This window comes from Mycteria americana, chromosome 5, assembly GCF_035582795.1.
Source record: "Mycteria americana isolate JAX WOST 10 ecotype Jacksonville Zoo and Gardens chromosome 5, USCA_MyAme_1.0, whole genome shotgun sequence".
Lineage (NCBI taxonomy): Eukaryota > Metazoa > Chordata > Aves > Ciconiiformes > Ciconiidae > Mycteria > Mycteria americana.
In genome coordinates, this window is record NC_134369.1 from 17,552,126 (window position 1) to 17,571,929 (window position 19,804).

At 39.2% G+C, this 19,804-nt stretch overlaps 1 protein-coding gene and 2 non-coding genes across 6 annotated transcripts in view; all 3 read left to right on the forward strand.

The window, feature by feature from the left end:
- The first annotated feature begins 2,871 nt into the window (after positions 1-2,871).
- The window catches only part of NAP1L4 (nucleosome assembly protein 1 like 4), a 29,721-nt gene continuing 12,788 nt past the window's right edge, over positions 2,872-19,804 (forward strand). For all 4 annotated transcript variants that reach the window (XR_012775872.1, XR_012775873.1, XM_075502325.1 and 1 more), the window contains exons 1-11: positions 2,872-3,009; positions 4,802-4,842; positions 7,029-7,060; positions 8,278-8,339; positions 9,876-9,975; positions 10,729-10,870; positions 10,978-11,064; positions 12,622-12,747; positions 13,515-13,586; positions 17,411-17,550; positions 19,570-19,715. Coding sequence is in view for 2 of the 4 variants with exons in the window: in XM_075502325.1 (XP_075358440.1) it covers positions 7,047-7,060; positions 8,278-8,339; positions 9,876-9,975; positions 10,729-10,870; positions 10,978-11,064; positions 12,622-12,747; positions 13,515-13,586; positions 17,411-17,550; positions 19,570-19,715 (889 nt within the window). In the remaining 2 variants the exon portion in view is untranslated. The remainder of the gene's footprint in view (positions 3,010-4,801; positions 4,843-7,028; positions 7,061-8,277; positions 8,340-9,875; positions 9,976-10,728; positions 10,871-10,977; positions 11,065-12,621; positions 12,748-13,514; positions 13,587-17,410; positions 17,551-19,569; positions 19,716-19,804) is intronic.
- Positions 11,284-11,411, forward strand: LOC142410839 (small nucleolar RNA SNORA54). Its single transcript, XR_012776044.1, has one exon. It is a non-coding gene; the product is annotated as a small nucleolar RNA SNORA54 (small nucleolar RNA).
- On the forward strand, positions 14,813-14,933 carry LOC142410838 (small nucleolar RNA SNORA54). Its single transcript, XR_012776043.1, has one exon. It is a non-coding gene; the product is annotated as a small nucleolar RNA SNORA54 (small nucleolar RNA).

Genomic DNA, 19,804 nt, shown 5'->3' on the forward strand with positions numbered 1-19,804 from the left:
GAAATGATCTAAGTTCTTCCTCCCCCTCCAGAAAAAGTAATTGACAAACTACGTCTTATCTCTCAAATTAGGCTGTGAACGTCTGGCATCTCACTAAGTGAGAGCAGTTTCCATTAATACCCACCCAAGGGCAGAAGACACAGACATTTTAATGCCAGTTGCAGATCTCAGCCTAAGCTTTCTCTCCAGTGTCTAGTGCATCTGTTCAGCAGCTCGGCCATAATCCCTTCTCTCAGTTTTGGTTCTCCAAGCTCTCTTGTATACTAGGCTGGGTGTTTAAATCAAGCCAGGGTGATTCAGCAAATATCTTTTTGCAGCTCTCTGCAGGGTAGGAGCACCTGACAGCAAGATGACTCCACAGACTGTGCCTCATCCACAGTCCTAAAGTCTACCACCATGCTACAAGAGGTTAGGCAATAGTCAGCAAAAATCCCTCACTGATCATGGGACATGAATGCCTTTGGAGAGGGGCACTAAAAATCCAAGGATGTAAGGTAATTTAAATGTATGTTTACATCGATATACATCAGTGGAGGAAGAGAGCCAAATACTTCCAGCACTCTGGCCTGTTTCAAGGCTTTAATAATTGGTCCAGAGGAAACCTAATCTACTTTTACAAGACTGCTAATTTTAGTTCAATTCAGGGTTTGCACCATTTATGAGAACTGCATTAACAAGACAGCAACTACTGCGGAGGGCCAAACTCTACACATGCCACAGAAGATGCAGTAGTGCAACAAATAGTCTGAACAGGGCTGCAGCATATTCCTGCAACAGCAGAAAGGCACAGCTAGATCACATATGTAAGCAAAGCCTCCTACATCTTTGTAGCAGACAAAGTTTGGAGTTTGTACTCCAAAAGTCTTCTGGGTGGAAAGGAGAAAGAGCTTTTAACTAAATGGAGACTGACAGAAAAAGCTTAAAAGAATACTTGACAGCTATGAACCAACAGCAAGAACAAAAGGTGGAGTAGAAGTACCTTCAGATAAATCCTCCTTTCAGAGTTAATTTTGCTCTTCTTTAGAAGACTGAGAATTAAATGTAGCTACTATCATGAATAAAGTTGTCCCAAAATAAGAATTTGTGAAGTATGAGGAGACTGTTAACCTGCTGATGTTAGAAAAATGACTGGTTTGGAGAAACAGGGAAAGGGAGTTGGAAGCAAAGAAAAGAAGTGGAAGAACCTTCCACTGAGCATGTCCTCTGGCCCACCAAATCTGCTTATTTGTGCAACTGACTCTACAACATTCCTGCTGTTCTTCAGCTGTTTGAATGTAATTCAAAATTATCTTATTCTTTACTTACAGTATTGGTACCTATTTAACTAACAATTCCTAAATTATTGCTGTCAGTAAATTCCTACAGTAACTGAATTAATCCAACATTAATGTATTGATTAGTTGTTAATAAAATATTGGTCTCACCATTTCCAAATTTTAATTTTACCCATGAAAGGACTGTGATGATAAACCCTAGTCATTAATTACTGAAATCCAAGACTAAGTTGCAGACCTGCAGAAAACCTTTTATAGAGCAAGGGAATCCACTGACACAATAAAGGGTTAGAGGTTTTTCCTATTGAGTGAAAGATAGTACTAAGACTCTTAGGTGGCTTCAGATGCTGAAATTGCATTGTTCCTAACACCACACTAGACAGCATGTGATGCTTACAAATTGCCATACAAACAGAAGCCGGGCTGTTAACGTTTGGGGTTGGTTTTTGTTTGTTTGTTTGTTTTTCTTTTTTACAGAAGAGGAAATTATGTCCATATCTAGACTAGGAAACAATGCTGGAAAGGCTAAGTCTGCATTTTCAAAAAGGTGCCCAATCTGAAACATCAAAAAGGGCTTTTTTTAATAGGAAGCACTCAGCTCTTTGATTTCCCTTCCAACTTTGAAAGTTTCATCTCATCCATGCAGGTGATATACAGAGAGGTTCTTAAAACCACAATCACGTTCTTAATCTTTTTAAAATGCAACCCTTCAAACACACATATGTGTATCTGCGAGGACAGCAAACCTTACGGTGCAGGCAGGTGACTGAGCAGAAGACTGGCACTGCCAAGTCTATCTTTGCTGCTGAAGAAACTGGAAAGCAGCAGCACATTTTAGCAGCCAGCCGCAGGCGCCTCAGAAACTGCATTTCCCAGCCCTCAGCACGAATTATCTTAACGACAAACCGAAGGCAAGGCAGACGCAGACCGCGTGCAGGTTGGAGATGCAGCAGTCACCGGTCCTCGGCATCCCAAACGCGCGTTCCGCCCGCTTCCTCCTCCAAGCTGCAACGCACACCGAGCCGCCAGCTCCCGGGCACGCACCCCCAGCCCTCAGCCCTTCCCTGCCGCGGCCGCCAGGACAGCCGGAGCCCGCTCCCCGCGCGAGGCCCGGCCTCGAGCACATCGCTCACGCCGCAGGAGCCACGGCGCCGCCGCAGCGCTTAGAGGACACCCGGGCGCCGCAGCGCGAACAGCGGGAGGTCACCCCCTCCGCCCGGGCCGGGCGGCCCTCGGAGGCGGGGTCTGTCCCTGCCGCCCCCCAGGGCCGCGGGCCGCCCCGCGGAGGGCCTTTCCCGGCGCGTTTCGAGAGCGCGGCCTACAACGCCGAACGACCACCGGGCGCCCGCCGCGCTCGCGCGGCTCTGTCGCTTTAAGGGCGCAGGCACGAGCCGCCTCCCCACCCCCTCCGCCCCGCATCACGCGCTCTCCCCGCGCGCCGCCAGCCCCGCGCGCACATCCCCCAGAGCCCCCCCCCGGCCCCCCCCCGGTTCCGCGTTCGCTCTCTGATTGGCTGAGCGCCGCGCCGTCGGATAGTCAACATGGCCCGCGTGCGGCGCGGCGCCTGTGGCGCTGGCAGGGCCAATCGGCGGCGTCTTTGCTGAGGGAGGCGCCCGCGTTTCGGCCAATGGAAGGGGGCTTTCTTGGCGGCGGCGCAGCCCGAGTGAGCCTGCGAGGAGTCTAGCGGCTGGCGCTGCTGCCTCTGCGGGCGTGAGGGGACGCGGGGCGCGGGCAGGTGAGGGCGCGGCGGGGCCGCAGCGCTGAGCTCCCGGCCTTTGGGCGGCGGGTGGCCGGTGGGGCTAGCGGAGGGCCCGAGGTGGCCGCCGCGACCGCAGCGCGGGGATGGGGCGCGCGTGAGGCGGCCGTTAGGGCCTGCTCCGGGGTGGAGCTCGGTGGCGGCGGGGGCCGCCTGGAGCCGCCTGGCGGAGAGGGGCGGGCCCGGCCCGGTCAGGCACTATTTTAAGGCTGGCTTGAGAAGTTTGGACCGAGGAAAGGCGTTGTCTGTGTTGCGCTGAGTCTGGTGGAGGGGGGACGGAGCGGTTCCGGCCACATGTATGGCCGCGCTCACCCGCTCTGGGGAGCCTGGCAGCGAGCTCTGCGCCCGCCCTGCCGGGGGAAGTGGGAGAGGAAGAGGGTGGGAGGGCTGTTGTTTGTGGTGAACAGTTTCTCAGTCTCTCAGCCCGTGGTGCTCGAGTTGAGTCAAACCCTTAGCCGCTTAGGTCAGACGCGATTCTTTGGTTTGGCCACGATCTTGTGTTCGCTCAGCGTGGTGTGGGATTTTGGGGGCTCAGTTTTTCATCTCGAGGTCCCCGTCTCCTGAGTGAGAGCCTGTTTAAAATTTTTGTTGCTGCTACGATTGTTTACTGTATATAATACTAGCGTTTGTAGGATTTGTCTGACTCCGTTCCTGTAACATCTGCCTACAAGGCTTCAAAATAAAAAGGTAGAGAAGCAAGTATGTAAGTTATAGGTGAAACCAGAACCACTAGGCAAATTTTTTATAAAGTCATCTCTAACCAAAATAGTGTTCCCTCAAGAAAACTTCCAAGGTGAGCTTAAGTATTGCTAATGTTCTGGGCTTGCAGAATAGATTTATGAGTTTCCTCCTCTTGACTATTTTTTCATTTTTGCTTCTAACTTTCCTTACGAAAAGTATCAGACTATTATGTTTGTGGCTTCCCACAGGGTTGCATCCAAGCAGCTCTAAAACGGAAGTCATAACTTTCCCTTCTGATTTGTTGTAGTTATGAAAAACAGTAACAGTTGCGGGTAGAAGTCTTCCTGTGAGTTCAGGAGTCCATTAGTTCCTGCTTCGTATTCTAGTTGTGCTTAGAAGATTTGTACAAGTCATAGGCTTGTTTTTTAGTAGAGAAGACTTACTCTGTGTACACTTGTATTTATGAGTATGTCTTGTCATTAAATGTACAGACTTTTCCTTTAAAGTTGCATCCTTCAGGATACTACTTGTCCTTATAATGAACTTTTGCTACCTTAGTGTGCATCGACTTTACAGTTTCCTGCTGGTTTAAGTGACTAGTAGTGTGTGACGTTTGTGCTAGACAAATTACAGCAGCCTGTATTGTGGGACAAGTGGTTGATGTAGTCCCCTTTTTCCCCAAAGCTTCATGTCTGCATTAGGTATTTGAAAACGGTGAACTGTCCAGAACAAATAAGATAAGAATTTGGCCTCTTATTGGTGGTGGTAGTGATAGTAGCAATACCTTACACTTTTCATGTCTTGATTGTCTATAAACTGAGCTCACTTGCTTGGAAAATAACTAAGGCAATAAATATGAAGGCTCAGTGCTTTGCTGCTATATGTTTTCAACTAGGTGTGCATTTAACTTTGTATCTCTAAAATCACCTTGCTCTCCACTCCCCTGCCGTCACCTGCTTTTACTGAACAGTTTTGTTTAGTAACTCTGCAGCAGTTAAGTCATTGGAAGACAACTATAATGCAACTGGGAATCACAAGCTGTTTTGTGAGAAAGTTTCCTCTAATTGTTTATTTATATACTTCTTTTTAGTTACCGAAGGAACAACTTAGAGGAGCGAAACAAGACTTAAAGTATGTATTTTGCACCAGGGAATGGTGTCTTTTTTTTTTTTCCTTCTTTTTTTGTTGTTATTGTTGTTTCTTGTTACTTAGGTGAATGGCTTTTGTCAGAATATTCATGTCTATTCCAGTGGAGATTAATTCAACTGCTATTTAAAAATTATTGAAGTTATGGGAACTTTATTCCATGTTTTCCAAACACAAATGAGGATGGAACAAGAATCTTGTCTTCCCTCAGCAGGGTTGAGAAGTAGTTCCCTGCAGGAAATGCAGCACAAACAACTGAGCAGAAGAATTTGTATGTGGAGTGGATTTTTTCCATTAGCTCTGTCACTGGGCCTAGGTTGGAAGAGGCAAGTCTTCGAGGCTAATTTTTAAGTAATGCGAGTCTGCATTTTTAGTTGCTTACTATTGCTTCCTCTAATAGTGACTAGGATCATGTAACTTGTTGGCTGAACTCTGACACTAGGCCAATTTGCTATGTCTTACCTTTTTACTCTTATCTTCCCCCCTCTTCTGTCTGCTAGGGAAGGAAAGACTCGTGTGTGTTCCTTCATTTCTTCATCTGTAAGATAGTAAAATTCTTCTGTTTTGCTCTAGCGAATGGTTGCTGGCATTGCCACTTTCCCTTGTTATGTTTAAGGCAAGAATAAGCGTTTGCAAATAAATATGCCTGGGTTGCTGAAACAGAGCTGGTCTACAAGAAGCCCCTTTTGTTTGTTCCTGGACTTAATCTATAGGATGGGCTCATGTGCTTTTTTTGGTACACATTAAGCAGCTTTAATTCCTGTGGAGTAATCTAAAATATACTCTTAGTACTTGTGTAAATGAACAGAGCTTTTCAGCTCTATTTAAGTGGTTGTGAAAGTGTTGCTTTTCTAGCTTAGAGCAGGAATCGACATTTTCCAGATGGGAGAGTGCATGCTATCTCTGGGCCCCCTGCTCTGGCTGCCACTCAAGATGTCTTTAGCACTTAGGTTGTTCTTTGGTAGCCATGTATTGGAAGCTGGGCTAAAGATCAGCCTGCTTGGCCTGTATAGAATCTAAGAGATCAGACCTGTCGACTCTCATGAATGAGGGAAGGTACTTTTTATTCTAAATTTGACTTGCAGACTAACATCTGCTTTCTTGAAAGCTTGATAGTGGAAAATATAACCTATGCTTCTGTATGGTATGTAGTGATTACTTGGATTTGTGATGAACTGTTTAGAATGAGGGGAAAAAAAACTCCAACCTGTATTACTAAAATAGATGTACAGTCTTGGATATTTCGCCCCAGTAAAGAAAGAACAGCAAAATAAGTTAGGCAATCTGGCTCTCTCTGGTTTCTCAGAAGAGCTAATTTAGATCTTGGGGGCTGGGGTAGCTGCGCTAAACTTGGTTCCAATCATTGCTAATACCAAGACTTCAACTTCTATGTTTCCTCTTTGTTTTCTCGCTCCTGATAAATAAATTGAAGGCAAATCTTTATATAGGGGATTCTGCCTTCGTAGCTGCTGTCAAAAAACATTCTCTTGGTAAATAATTTTCTTTCCTTCAGTGTTTTGCTTCTCTTTAGCAGCAGTTTTAGGTTGTCATTCAGTATAGTGCAGCAGAAGCAGCTATTCACAAAAATAGCCCTGATTAGACAGACAAGTGAGGCATATTTTTCTGCTCAGGTGGCATAAGAAAAAAGTCATTCTGAAGCTGTTGTAATTAATTTGAACTTTCATTGGTTCCATATCAGGCATAGTAATATAGTATATGCAGAGATTAAAAATTCATTATTTACTGTGATACTGTCAAGGAATTAGATAATAATATATTTGTATCTTCCTCTTTGGCTTGATGGGTTTTTTTAATAGAATGCAGAGCTAGTCTAGGAAACTGTGACACTTGTCTTCAGACTGAAGACTTATGATCTGGTAAAAATGGATCAACATCTGGAATACCTAACAGAAAAAAAATAAGTTTAAAAGGGTTAAATGAAAGTGCCTAATAGACTGTTTAAAAACTACGAGCAAGTTCCAGTTTGGACTGGGTATTACAGGAGCCATTCACTTTACTGCAAGAGATTATGCATGATGAATTTCTTAGCAAAACCAGCAGCTGTTAATTTATACTTAGGTTTTAAACAATGACCTGTTCTATTTTCATCCTCTGTTGAGGTAAACAAATTACCGTTAAAGTATTTTTAAACACTGTTTTTCAACTTGCAGGTGGATACAGGCACACAGATGGCAGATAACAGGTATGTTGGATTGTTTTCTTGAAATCTGGTCTTCTGTGGGAGAGTATTTTTTTTACCTATGAAGAACGGATTACCAAACTTGGATAAGAATAAAATGGTAATATTTTCTCTAACTAGACTGTGTTTCCTTACAGCAAGGACAAAACACTCATTTGGTACAGGAGAAGCTGAGATTGTAGTGTATTGGATACAGAATTACTCTGTTCTTGGATTAACATAATTTGTGTTGTCTTGATTCAGTTTTCAGTGTTCATATTTAAATGCTCTAAAGACTTGAAGAGTACACTCATCCTCACTGTTTCTCTAATCTGTATGATTTAAGCATCCAAAGGCAGTGTTTTATTTTCTAGTTTTTAGAGCATTTTTGGAACAAATAACAGTGATATTAAGCTGGTGTAAATATATATGTGATGCTGGTCTTTCAAGGCTTGCAGTGCACCAGGGTAAGCTGGATAAACTAGTCTATCTGGAAACTAATAATACCCATTTGCATATGTGATATCTTTTCTCCTTTTGTATCTGAGTTAGGGTTAATTTCAGCAATATCCAATCTGTATTTTGCGACCTATAGACTGGCAGGAAACACATGGAGTGCTTGCTGGCTGTTGACTCTTTCTGGGCCCTCTCTTTCTCCAGCACAGGAGGTGTGGTGGATGACATTGCGGCGGGGAGACGGGGAGGACAGGGACATCTCTTTTTAGAGTAGAAGCAAATGTTTTTACTATTAATCAAAACAACTTGATATAGAAATTCAAAACAAAGAACTTTGATCTCGTGTTTATCTTCCTTTCTTATGTGTATCCTTCCTCATGTTTTTCTTCATCACTTACACTAAAAAGGTGTCTTGTATTTTTCACTTGTGAGTAATAACATTTTCCTGTCCAGAGTGTGACCCAGTACAGATGAAAGGCCAGCCATTCACTTAATGTAATTAATTTATCTTTCTGTGTTTCTTGTTTTGGGGTTTTTGTGTTTTGTTTTGTTTCTTTCCTTTCCTTTGCATCCTGTTCATCTTAGGAGAACTAATTTCATATCCAGACTTTTACTCTTAAGTTTTGAGACGCTTGAAGACATAAATACATGTCTTTTAGTGGGATAGTAGTTTATAAAACTTGTCATGTAGTAAACACTGAAAATTCAGAGTACTTTTGTTCTTAAATGTTAACATTTTTATAAAGCGATGCCTTTTTAATATGTCACATTTTTAATTCTTTTAGTAAAACAGAAGATACTGCTTCAGATTCTGTGGAGGCTGCTAAAAATGCAAGCGACAAAAAAGGTAAGAAATACATGGTAGTAGGTAACATTACAAAGGTGGAATAAGCCTGTTGCCTTGCGTATTGAAGCTTCTTTATCTACAGTTCCAAAACCTTTACAGTCAAAACTACAGATGCGTTCACTATTGAAAGCAAAGCAATGGTTTCTAGGCTAACTTTTCACTTTCTGATGTTTTCCATGTTTATTGCAGCCAAGAGCAAAATAAAGGCTATATTTTTGTAACAGTGAAAGTATTTTTGCATATGTTGTGACTCGGATGTTTCACTATTGCATGAAATAACCCACTAGGCACTTGCAATAAGGCCTGTACAGACTAGCTTTTAACAATGTGTAATCTTTACCAGTATAATTATTAAAATGAGCAGTCCTGTATGCATGCTAGTTGTTTACTACCTTGTTTGTAGGAAAATGCATCTTTATAATATGTCCTCTTGAGTTTTTATTCTTCATTTGGAAGGTCTATAGATAACTGCTGAATAATGCTTTTCAAATTAATACTTCTGTGTGCGGAAAAGCTACAGTTCCATTGTTATTAACCTGAATGCTCAAGTTTGTAAGTTATAGTGAAATGTGTTTCACATATGTGGTCACTGAATGTTCTTTAGGTCTCACTACTTTTTTTTTAAGAAAGCCTTTGTGACTGGCAATTGGAAATCACATATAAATTGCTAGACACCATTGAATAATTCTTATAGTCAAGTTTGATTAAGAAAAAAAAAAACACAACCCAAACAAACAACACACAAACCCACCTCTATAAAAGCTTCATCAACTTAGTGTGTGCTATGCAATTTATTGATTTTTAATGTCTGGGGAGAAGAGCAGTGAGAAAGAATGGAAAGATTTGAAAAGCAAATGGCTTCCCACTATGACCACCTGTGCAGTTATTAGTAAGGATTTTTAACTCCTAACCAGAAGCATTTTAGGTCTGACTTCCTGTAAAAATAGTCTTCTGTGAACTGTTGTGATGACTGTTTTGAGGAGTCTTACAGATTGTAAAAGTATCTTGATGTAAAAAATTAGTAGTTGCCAAAGAAATAGTCATAGTGCTGTGCTGCTTTGTTGTACAGTACACAAAGTTTTCATCAGTTTTTTTCAGGAGTCAGACTAACTGGAGAACGCTTTTACAAATGTCTTGGAAGTATAATTCAGTGGTTGTTCTCTTGAAATTTATGTGTGGCTTATAAGCTACAGCTAATATAGAGGGAGGATAGAGAAACTCCTATTTTGCACTTTCTTACATAAAAGGGAAGACAGGAAATTTGCTTATGTCATCAATGTACTACTTGCTTCTAAAAGCAAAAATATGATATATTTGCAAAGAGAAAGGTGCATTTTCTATCACTATCCAATTTTATCTTTCTGAAATCTGATCCTGAAGTAATTTTGCTTGAGTTATTAGTTAACTATAGTGGCTCTATTTGAGATCTGGAAAATAGTGAGTGTTTTTACTGTGACTGCTGTAAGACACACAGTATGGCAAAGGCGCCATAAATATATTCAAATTTGTTTTAAAAGTGTTTTTTTGTCTTCATAGAAAAGCTAGCGGACCAAGTGATGCAAAATCCGCAGGTGCTGGCAGCTCTACAGGAACGTCTTGACAACACGGCACTTACTCCTTCAAGTTACATTGAAACGTAAGTATGGGGCATAATAAAATTCTTGAAAGACTGAAAGCATAATAGAATGTTATTACTGTATAATTAAGGTAGGAAATTAGAACAAATGATTCACTAAGAAAAATGGTTGACTTAAACCATGATTCGTAGTGGCCTACTTCTGGAAGGAAGAGTCAAGTTTTAGTTTAGTTACACAAAATTGCAAACAAAATTTTGTCCAGTTCAGTATTTTCCTTGGCTATTATTTTGGTTAGAAATAACTCCCCTCCTGCCCTTCCTTTGTTTCCTTCTGTCAAGGTGTGTGCTGCAATGATTGATGATTTCTGTAAGATTGCTGTCCAGGATGTAGTGGAAAGTTCAGGACCTGTAAATCCCTAGTTTGAAGCTTAGTTTTCTATTAACTGTAGAGTAGACTTAAACTTCAAAATTTTGCCTTTAGTAGATACTTGTGCTTTTATTTCTTGGCTGGGAATAGCTGGTAGACATCTTATTAAAAAAAAAATATATAAATGCTATAAAAAGTTCTTTTTACCTGACTATATATATATAAAAATACTTAATAATTTAACGTACAGATGGGCAATGTGTACTTTTCTGAGTAGGAGAGGATTTTTTGAACTTTTTGAAATAGGTTTTGAAGAAATAGGTATGTTTGATATAAGCCTTTTATTTAAAAATTGCACTTAGTTGTAAGCAGCCTATTTCACAGTGATACGTTAAATAATACTGAGGCAACTAACTTTTAACCTTAAAGAATTGTTTGGTTTTTAGTTTACCAAAAGCAGTGAAAAGAAGAATTGATGCCTTGAAACAGCTCCAGGTGAAATGTGCCCATATAGAAGCTAAATTCTATGAAGAAGTACATGATTTAGAGAGAAAATATGCAGCACTCTATCAACCCCTTTTTGATAAGGTGGGAAGACTATGTATATAATCTTTGTGTCCTTCTAGCTGAGTCAGTTCTGTTTGCATATATGTAATTTTAAATCTTCAATTACATTCTTGGTTTTTCTAACACAGAGAAGAGAGTTTATTAATGGGGAAGCTGAACCCACAGATGCAGAGTCAGAATGGCACAGTGAAAATGAGGAAGAAGAAAAACTAGCTGTGAGTACAAGCCGGGTAATGAACTATGGGTATATCAGATTGTCAGAATTAATGCCTGTACAGTGTTTTCCATTGAAAGACTCATCTTTTGGAAATAGAGTTTTTATCAGTAACGTGCTCTTGTGGTGAATACACTGTTATGTCCAGTGAAAGCTTTTAAACTTTTAGTTTAGCCTTTTTTCAAGTTTTTAACTTGAGTGAATTGAAATTTACCTTTGTTTGCACTGTTCGTAACCTGTTAACAGTATCTTTCTGGTAATGGGTTCCATTCCAGTGCTACATGATACCCCAAGACAATAGAAGGCTGGCTGGCTGTCTGCCTGTCCCCTTTATTTTGGGGGACATAATTAGCTTTCATTTCCATAAATACAGGTTAGACACAAGTCACCTAGTCATAAAATGGAATTGACCTAATAAAATGTGTGCTGGCTAGTGGATTCCTACTTGTCTATTGAGTAGGAGCTATCTAGCTTTTAGGAGAGAGAATATAATTTGTAGTCTGCCTTTTACTCTCCTGTCATCATTTTGGAGGTGTATACTCATGGCTTGCTGCTTTTTCTCAGAGAAGCGACCTACTTATAATGCTGTGTTTGCCATTCTGTCAGGTTTTCTTTGCATTTTTTCCTTGGCCCGTTTTCCTCCAGTTTCCTTTGGACACTGTTCTGTATACAAAGCAAATTGTTCTCTTTGTTTTTACTGATCTCATGAGATTTAGTGTGACACAGTACTCCATGTGCATAAGCAAAAAAGGTTTGTTAGGCTTTGTGTAAATACAGAATTGACAGGCCTTACTCCATGCAATTATAAGATCAGAAACATGTCTAGATGGCAAGTAGACTGCTGCTTCATTTTCTTGGCTAGTCATAACCCGAGTAGCTGCTGTTCAGAAGATCTTATATATTTGCTGCTATCTAGTGGTGTAAAAGGAAAGGTGCAATACAACTAATTCAAACTGCGAATTTCCTGGTTTTTGGTGGATGGAGAAGTGACTTAGTCATTCTTCTTTTTTTATAACATTTGACATCAGTTATGTATAGGGAATCCTGTATCACAAAAGATTAATAACTGAAGACAGTGTAATAACGAAAAATAACCATGAAAACCAACTTTACCAAGTATTTTGCAAAATTGGGAAGCTAAAACTTGCTAAATTTTAAATTTTTAGATGAAACACTGTAAATGGCACATGAAGCTACAGGAATGAGATGAATAGAAAAATAGAAATGTAGTTATATTTTTTTCTGTTTGTAGAGAGATAGAAATGTGTTTTAATTATTTCTGTTTGTCAAGTCAGTGAAACTGTCACTCGGTCTATTTAGTCTTTGTACAGAATTCCAAATGAGTTGAAAGTAAATCTGAATTAAATGTATATATGTTTAATTGTGTAAATAAACTTTGTGTCTCTTAGCTTCATTTACAGAGAAAAAAAGTGTAAATTTAAAATATTCTTTAAACACAGCTTCAGAGACAGCAAATGTTTTGTACATCTACTTCTGTTTATTAAATATTAAGAAGTTGTGATTTAATTTCTTAAATGTTTCTGTATTTGTTTCACAGGGAGACCTGAAAAATGTAGTGGTAATAGAAGAAAAAGCAGAAGCAGAAGAGACAAATGTCAAAGGAATTCCAGACTTCTGGTTTACTATCTTTAGGAACGTAGATATGCTAAGTGAATTAGTACAAGTAAGTTCCTCCTCTGAAAAAAATAACTTCTGTCATGTGTTAAATGAATTGCTACTTTTTCCAATTAATAGTGAGTGCTTGTGGAATGTGTGTGACAGACCAAATCTTTGAGTCTTCAGAATCCCTAATATTATTCCTGAAGATGTTTGAAAGGCTAATGATGGACAAGCAGAACAGCTGACCCAAACTGCTAAACACTATGTGGATTGTTTAAGAAATTATCTTGTACAACCTTTGTAGATACTAAAATGCAAGCTTATGTGCTGCTTACAACAGCTGTGCCCCTGTAGTTTGTTAATTTAGTGCATAAAGGATTATTTTTGCAGGGATATTATAAGCATACCCATGGATTGGTTGAATTAATGTTAAATAGCTTATGTAGTTTAGCCCTCAGTTATATTAATTATTTTTAATGCTGTTAAGGAAGAATTCCCTGAAGCGTATCTGTTTGTGAATCTCCCCAGCAATAAATATCCTGAATGAAGTTATTTTATTTTCAGTAATGTTTATGCAGCCTAGCATGGTAGCAGCTTTATTTACTGAAGACGAGGCCTAATGATTAAGAATTTGGCATGTGGTGTTTGTAACTACAATTAAGACATTTGGATCCAAATCTGAACTTTAGCTGAAATTGTTGAATAATTACAAGGTTTGGTTCTTTCTTAAGAACAGGTTGAACAAGCAAGCTAGGTTAAAATTTTGTTCTTCTAAATGTTGCCTGCTGAATAGGAATTTTTTTCTTTCTCCCCCCCCCCCCCCCCCCTTAGGAATATGATGAACCAATCTTGAAACATCTGCAGGATATTAAAGTTAAGTTTTCTGAACCTGGACAGCCTATGGTGAGTTTCTCTAGTTGTTTCTCATGAAGACTGTAGTAATGATATAAACAGCACTTCAAAATTTTCATTCCATTCTCTTTGGCTAGAATGTGTATGTGGGGTTTCTTTCCAGGCTAATATCTTCATATCTTGCCTTTTAAAGATTTATCTTCACCTTTCCTGTCCCTTTGCTCCTTCATCCTTAGCCTGGACATCTCTGACATCATTGTAGTTTCTAGATTTAAAATTCTGGCTCAATTCTGTTTAGTTTTCACTTTCTTTTTCTCTCTCAAATTCCAAATTAGCTACTCTTACTAATAAAGTTACATGGCTGCTTTTGGTTTGAAAATTCATTGTGGAAAAAATTCAGGGTATATTGATACTCTATATTGAGTATTTCATCAAAAGAGGATATGTGACTTAGTAATATTAATCAAAGACAATTATGATGGATACTGTGCCTGTTGAAGAGGATAGAAAAACATATTAGATGGTCTTTTAAAAGTGTACCTAATGAGTAATTTTTAAAGTACAACTTTGCCCTTTTTTTGGAAATTGTTTTCTTGTTTAAGTTCAGTGTACAGAAATAGATACTGTGTTTGTCAAAAAGTTGTTCTGTTGCTTATTTAATTCATGCAGACTATACTTACTCCTTGAACTCATTTTGAGGGGGAGGCAGGGAGAAATACGGGTTTTGAGCCTACACATCCTTTCTTTAAACTTCATCCCTGTGGCTTTTTCCTTACATTTGGTATTTTTTGTTCTGTCTTATGGAGTTACAGTCTTCTGACAAAGTCTAAAGTAAATGCAAGAAATACTTCATTGAAGATTCACGTAAGAAAGATGGAAGGACTTTCTCCAAATACCTGTTAAAGGTTAATAACAGCTGAAGCTAAGTTTTTTTTAGTCCTCGCTGTCTTTCTCCTATTACTACCAAAACACTCAAGCTGATAATAGGCAAGGGAAGTAGCACGGACAGAGAAAAATTGGGAATTAAGTTCCCTAAATATTACTAGGGCTGAAGGACAGGATATGAGTTTTATGAAGAAAATGAATTGTTTAAGCACAAAGTAAAGTATGCTAAGAAGTTGGTGCTTTTTATCTTGAAGCATATCTATTTGGTGGCATTTGGATGATTTGGGAATAGTTGTTTTTGCCTACAGCATTTTTGTGTTCTCATTCAGCTTTGTTTTACAGTACCTTAAGTTGAAGAACTACTCTTAAAACATCAATGGATTTATCTTGTCTCGCACTGTTCGTAACCTCTTGACAGCATATTTCTGTGAATAGGTTCCATTCCAGTGCTACATGAAATCCAGTAATGGAAGGCTGACAAATTCCATGTCCCTTCTGCATTTGGAGACAAAAGGATGCATTCCTAACTGCTTGAGTGAAAGCTGTTATCCAGTTGTGTGTGACTGTTGTCTGAAATTCTCTGGCTGTTGAAAATTGGTGCAGCAGTGGTAGCTGTGTACTGTAAAAGGTTCACATAACCAGTGTGTAATAAATACACTGATTCTGCTGGGATTAGGTTTTGCCACTAAAAGAAACGCGTGATAGTTAGGAATTTTCTGATTCACCATTGACCCAAAGTGATTTACTGTAGTTATGCTCCTCCGAAAGTAGATTTACCTGGCTACAGTAATGGTGCTTCAAAGTTCTGTTTGCTATAGCCTGTATCTATCAACTTTTATCTGCATGAAGCGTAAGCGATTCCCTTACTATTTGCTTCAATTTATTTACAATCATATGAATAAACTTACATATGTTTGTATAAATATAATTTCTACTTATATACCTATTTGGACATCAGGATTCTTAGCTAGCATATTCAGACCTGGATGATGCATCTGGGTATAACTTCAGTAAGTAGCTTAAAATAAGGAAGTTCTCTTTTTTGAACTTCATGAGAACATCTCATACTACAGGGAAAATCTAGAAATACATGCTACAAAGGTAAGCTGATACCAAAAGCTAAGATGTTAAATAAACAAATAAAGACTACTGGAAAGGTTATTACAACACTTCAAATAGTATGTGAAACTTTAAGCTTCTTATTGTCTCCTAATTATCGCAGGTATAGAATGAAATACTGAAATGCAGTCTTTGTGATACTTTTGTCTTGCTAGTCCTTGGGATCCTGCATGCTAAGTAGTGCCATTGGTTACCTATTTATAACCCCAGTGATGGTTTGTGGGATTATTTGGGTACAAGTGTTAGTCACTGGTAGTGGATAAGCTAAGTTTGTAACTCTTCCCCTGAGCATGTTTGCCAGAGAAAGATTTGCCTTGGCTGAAGACACCCTCCGAACCATACTAGCTGTCTCAAATTGCTTTAAAATGGAAGTAAAGTTGAAATAGGCTATGTGAAGCCAACACAGATATTGCAGTGCACATCTGGTTCCCAGTGGCTTCCTTAAACTGTGAGCATGTGAGTTGGGAAGGCTGCTGTTGCCACCAGTCTCCATCACTCCTTGACCACTGTCTTTCCAGATTTCAGTTGTGTGAGGAAATTCACGGGGTCTTAGACTAAGGCGCCTTTGGGAGATGAGTGAGGGATAAATATCTTTGATGAACATGGTGTTGTCCCCGGAGTTATTTATCCTGTCTGCACATGGTGGGCCTTCAAAAAGAGAGGATGGCAAGGCAGACTTGGGCGATAACAGACCATTTTCTGGCCTGACTCTGAAGAGTGCCTGGGGAAGTATATTCGAGGCTAGTGTTTTTGCCAATTACCTAACCTGTTTTGTATGCACACTATGTCTAGTTCTTATGGTATATTGCTGGGGGAGTAAATAAAATATTTAAGGTAACTGTTACACACACTGTGGCTGTGCAGTAGGTATGGTGATGTTGGGGGTTTTGACTTTCAGCCCTTCTGTGTTGTTGAACTGACCTGCAGACTTTTTCCCCCTTCAAGTAACTAAAGCAATGCTGCTGAAAACCTGTATTGTTTCCCCTGTTCCAAGGCAGTTTGAGTTTTGTTTTACTTGTAAATAGTTCATAGTTGATCCTGAGGCAAAGTGGGCATATATAGCATTGTGCAAGCAGTTTTTGAAAGCTTTACAGATTTGAAAATTCATGCATTGTGTATGCTACAGTTTTCCGTAACTGGAGCCTTTTGTTCTCCATGTAAGAAATGGAATTTCTGCAAACAATTTTCAGGTGCCACAAGAGGCTCAAACGTAAACAGAAACACCTGCTTCAGGCTGTAGCCTGTTAAGACATGTATAATATTAGGCTTCAGTTTATGAAGTTGGTGTTCTTTTGCAGGATTTTCTATTTTCAAATGGAAAAAAAACCCCTCTGGTTCATGGTGGAGTGCACTGTTTAAATACAGACTCCTGCAGTCTAAAACTTTTTAATTAGAAACAGTCTGTTTCAGTCTCTTAAGATCATCGCATTGAATAATCAGAGTGGGGGGAGTAACAGAACCTGATGGTGTTATTCTGACATTAAAATTACTTCAGAATAACAGCTTCTTCATCCGTAGTCAAAGGATGATGACTAGGCTTCCATAGAAAATGAAACGAGACTTTTCTCAAAGTACTTTTTTCTAAGGCTGCTTTTAAGACGGCAGTTCTATATGTAAAGGTGAATGAAAGGTAGTAATTACCTGATTATAATTTGAATGTTAGTACTAGCCATAGTTGTTCTAGCTTCCTGCATGTTCAGAATTCTTGACATTCTTCATTTCCTACTTCTGCTGTAGTTTGAAAGATATGTTTGCCATCAAATTCTTATTTTTCCTGTATTCAGAGTTTGTTTAATGGTAATTCTGCTGATGCACTATTTCAAAGATAAAAATTAGTAGTAACATAAAATTATAATGGAATTTTCTTCCAGTCTTTCTCATTAGAGTTCCACTTTGGGCCCAATGACTACTTTTCTAATTCAGTCCTGACAAAAACATACAAGATGAAGTCGGAACCGGACAAGACAGATCCCTTTTCATTTGAAGGACCTGAAATAGTTGATTGTGAGGGGTAAGGAAAACTCAAAATTCAAAAAACCTTCTGAAGTAATAGTCCGTATTTTCCAGATGCTGTTTTCTCTTACTGTGATAATGATTAATGAAGATAAAATAAAGCTTTTGCTGACTTAAAAACTGGGAATATTTGTAGGGATGATGGTGATCTTAGCCTCAGCATGCAGAAGCACCAGCTACATATATATAGATATGTTTTTAATATTGTGTGCATCTTGCACCTTTCAAATTTAATAGATTACTAATGAGGTAACAAGCCTTTTAGTTCCAGATAACCGGGTAAATTCATTTTAGTCATTACATTTCATAGACCCACATCCTCAGTCTGATAAGTAGCCTTAGACTCTCTTGGACTCTTGCTCATCTCCTCAGCAATTATTATTCCAGCAGTACTTTTGAATCTGGCAGCAATTGGTCATATGTGTGATCTGTTCTTTCGGCCTGTTTTGAGGCTGGAACATAGTGGCCACGCAGTTTGGTTCTGGCAGTTGTGGCTAATGCAGCAATTTTTTTGGCAAAATGTGCTCAGAAACAACTGTGGGATGGTGAATTTTCATCTCTGTTCTGGAAGTCTAGTGAGTTGGACACCACATTAGAGTTTTTCTCTGGGTAAAAGATCGTTCTGTCTAACCTAACCCTTTCTCTTCCCGTCAGTGATCTCTGCTCTATAACTGATGTTCAGTGCCACACCAGAGCAGAGCTGGCACAACTGAAAAATGTTTTGTAACTTACTTTTCTTAGCTTCCTTGGTGGTTTTTTTCTGTTGTGGTGGTTTTTCCCTGCCCCGTGACACCCCACCCCCCTCCCACCCCACCACCATTGAAGGATGTGGTTTTGGATTTTCATGGGAGGGTTTTTTTGTTGTTGTTTTCTTTTTTTTTTTTTAACTAACGTTTAAGAAATGCCAAATACTTACTTTCTTGAAGGCACCCTGACAACCTCAAAACTTTTTGGCTTTTAGTGCTACATGTTGGCTTTTGAATTGAGTATTCACCTGCAGTGAGGCAAAATGTCTACTTGCATGTTTAGTGAAAGTTGTGCCAAAGTAAAAGGCTAGTCCATTTTGAACAAAACTTTAGCTAATTACAGCAAAATGTCTTCTGTTTAAGTCTTACAGAAGAATCCCTTTCTAAAATTGCTGGTATGTAAAAACTTTGATTCTGGTTCATGTTTCCTGATGAAGATGTTAGATACTGGAATAAATAGAGCAGGAAAACATTTCTGTGACTTTTTATACAGGTTAACTATAAAACTGACTTAGACCATTTATCTATAGGACAAGATATTTTTGAGGCACTTAAGGGTTACTGTGACACCATTATTTCCATTAGAAGATAACTAGCTGTGTTTACCACTCATTCTTTGCCATGTGCAGTTTTGGGTAAAACTATAGGTGGATGGAGAGAGACTTAATTGAGATAAGTGTCAGTTTGCACAGTTCCACAGAAAGGAACTGAAAAGTAAGCTCTTTCTAGCTTGCCATACTTGACTGCCAAGTTAGTCTGAGCACTACTCTTTGGAGAGCTAAAATGTGCCTCTCCCTGGCCACTCTTTGTGCATTTACTTTTAGGGTAACTGGACACTTTCCTTGGCCTGTAGTGAGAGGATGTAATGTATTGTTTTCTACTGGTCTGACTGTTGGAAGAATAATTCTCAACTGTTGAGATTTTTCTGGAATATCTTAATCATGTCCTTGGTTACAAAACTCCGGTAGATGGAGCAAAGAAGTATTAAAGTATGGGTAGGGTGGGGGCAGTGATTACTCTGCAAAGACAAACTATTTAGCTTTTTCATTTAGGGAAATATTTGATATGTCCAACGTACACATAGTCTCTAGCACTATGATGCATCTACTTGACAAGATGTGGAGTAGATTCAGTTGCCAGTGTGTATAAAACTAGCTTTATCTAGAGAATGATAAGCCATCTTTGCCTTGGTATTTGCTGCACTAATGCTCAGTTCCTTGTTTTCACTCATGTCTTGTGTTATAATGCTGTTTACCACGTATTGTCTCTAGGTGTACTATTGACTGGAAGAAAGGAAAAAATGTTACAGTTAAAACAATCAAGAAAAAACAGAAACACAAGGGTCGAGGCACAGTTCGGACAATTACCAAACAAGTACCTAATGATTCTTTTTTTAACTTCTTCAGCCCAATAAAGGGTAAGCTTGGAAATTGAGAATTTAGGATACTTAAAATAGGTTGTGTTTTGTTTATATGTATTTATACAGCTTAAACCTACAAACTATTT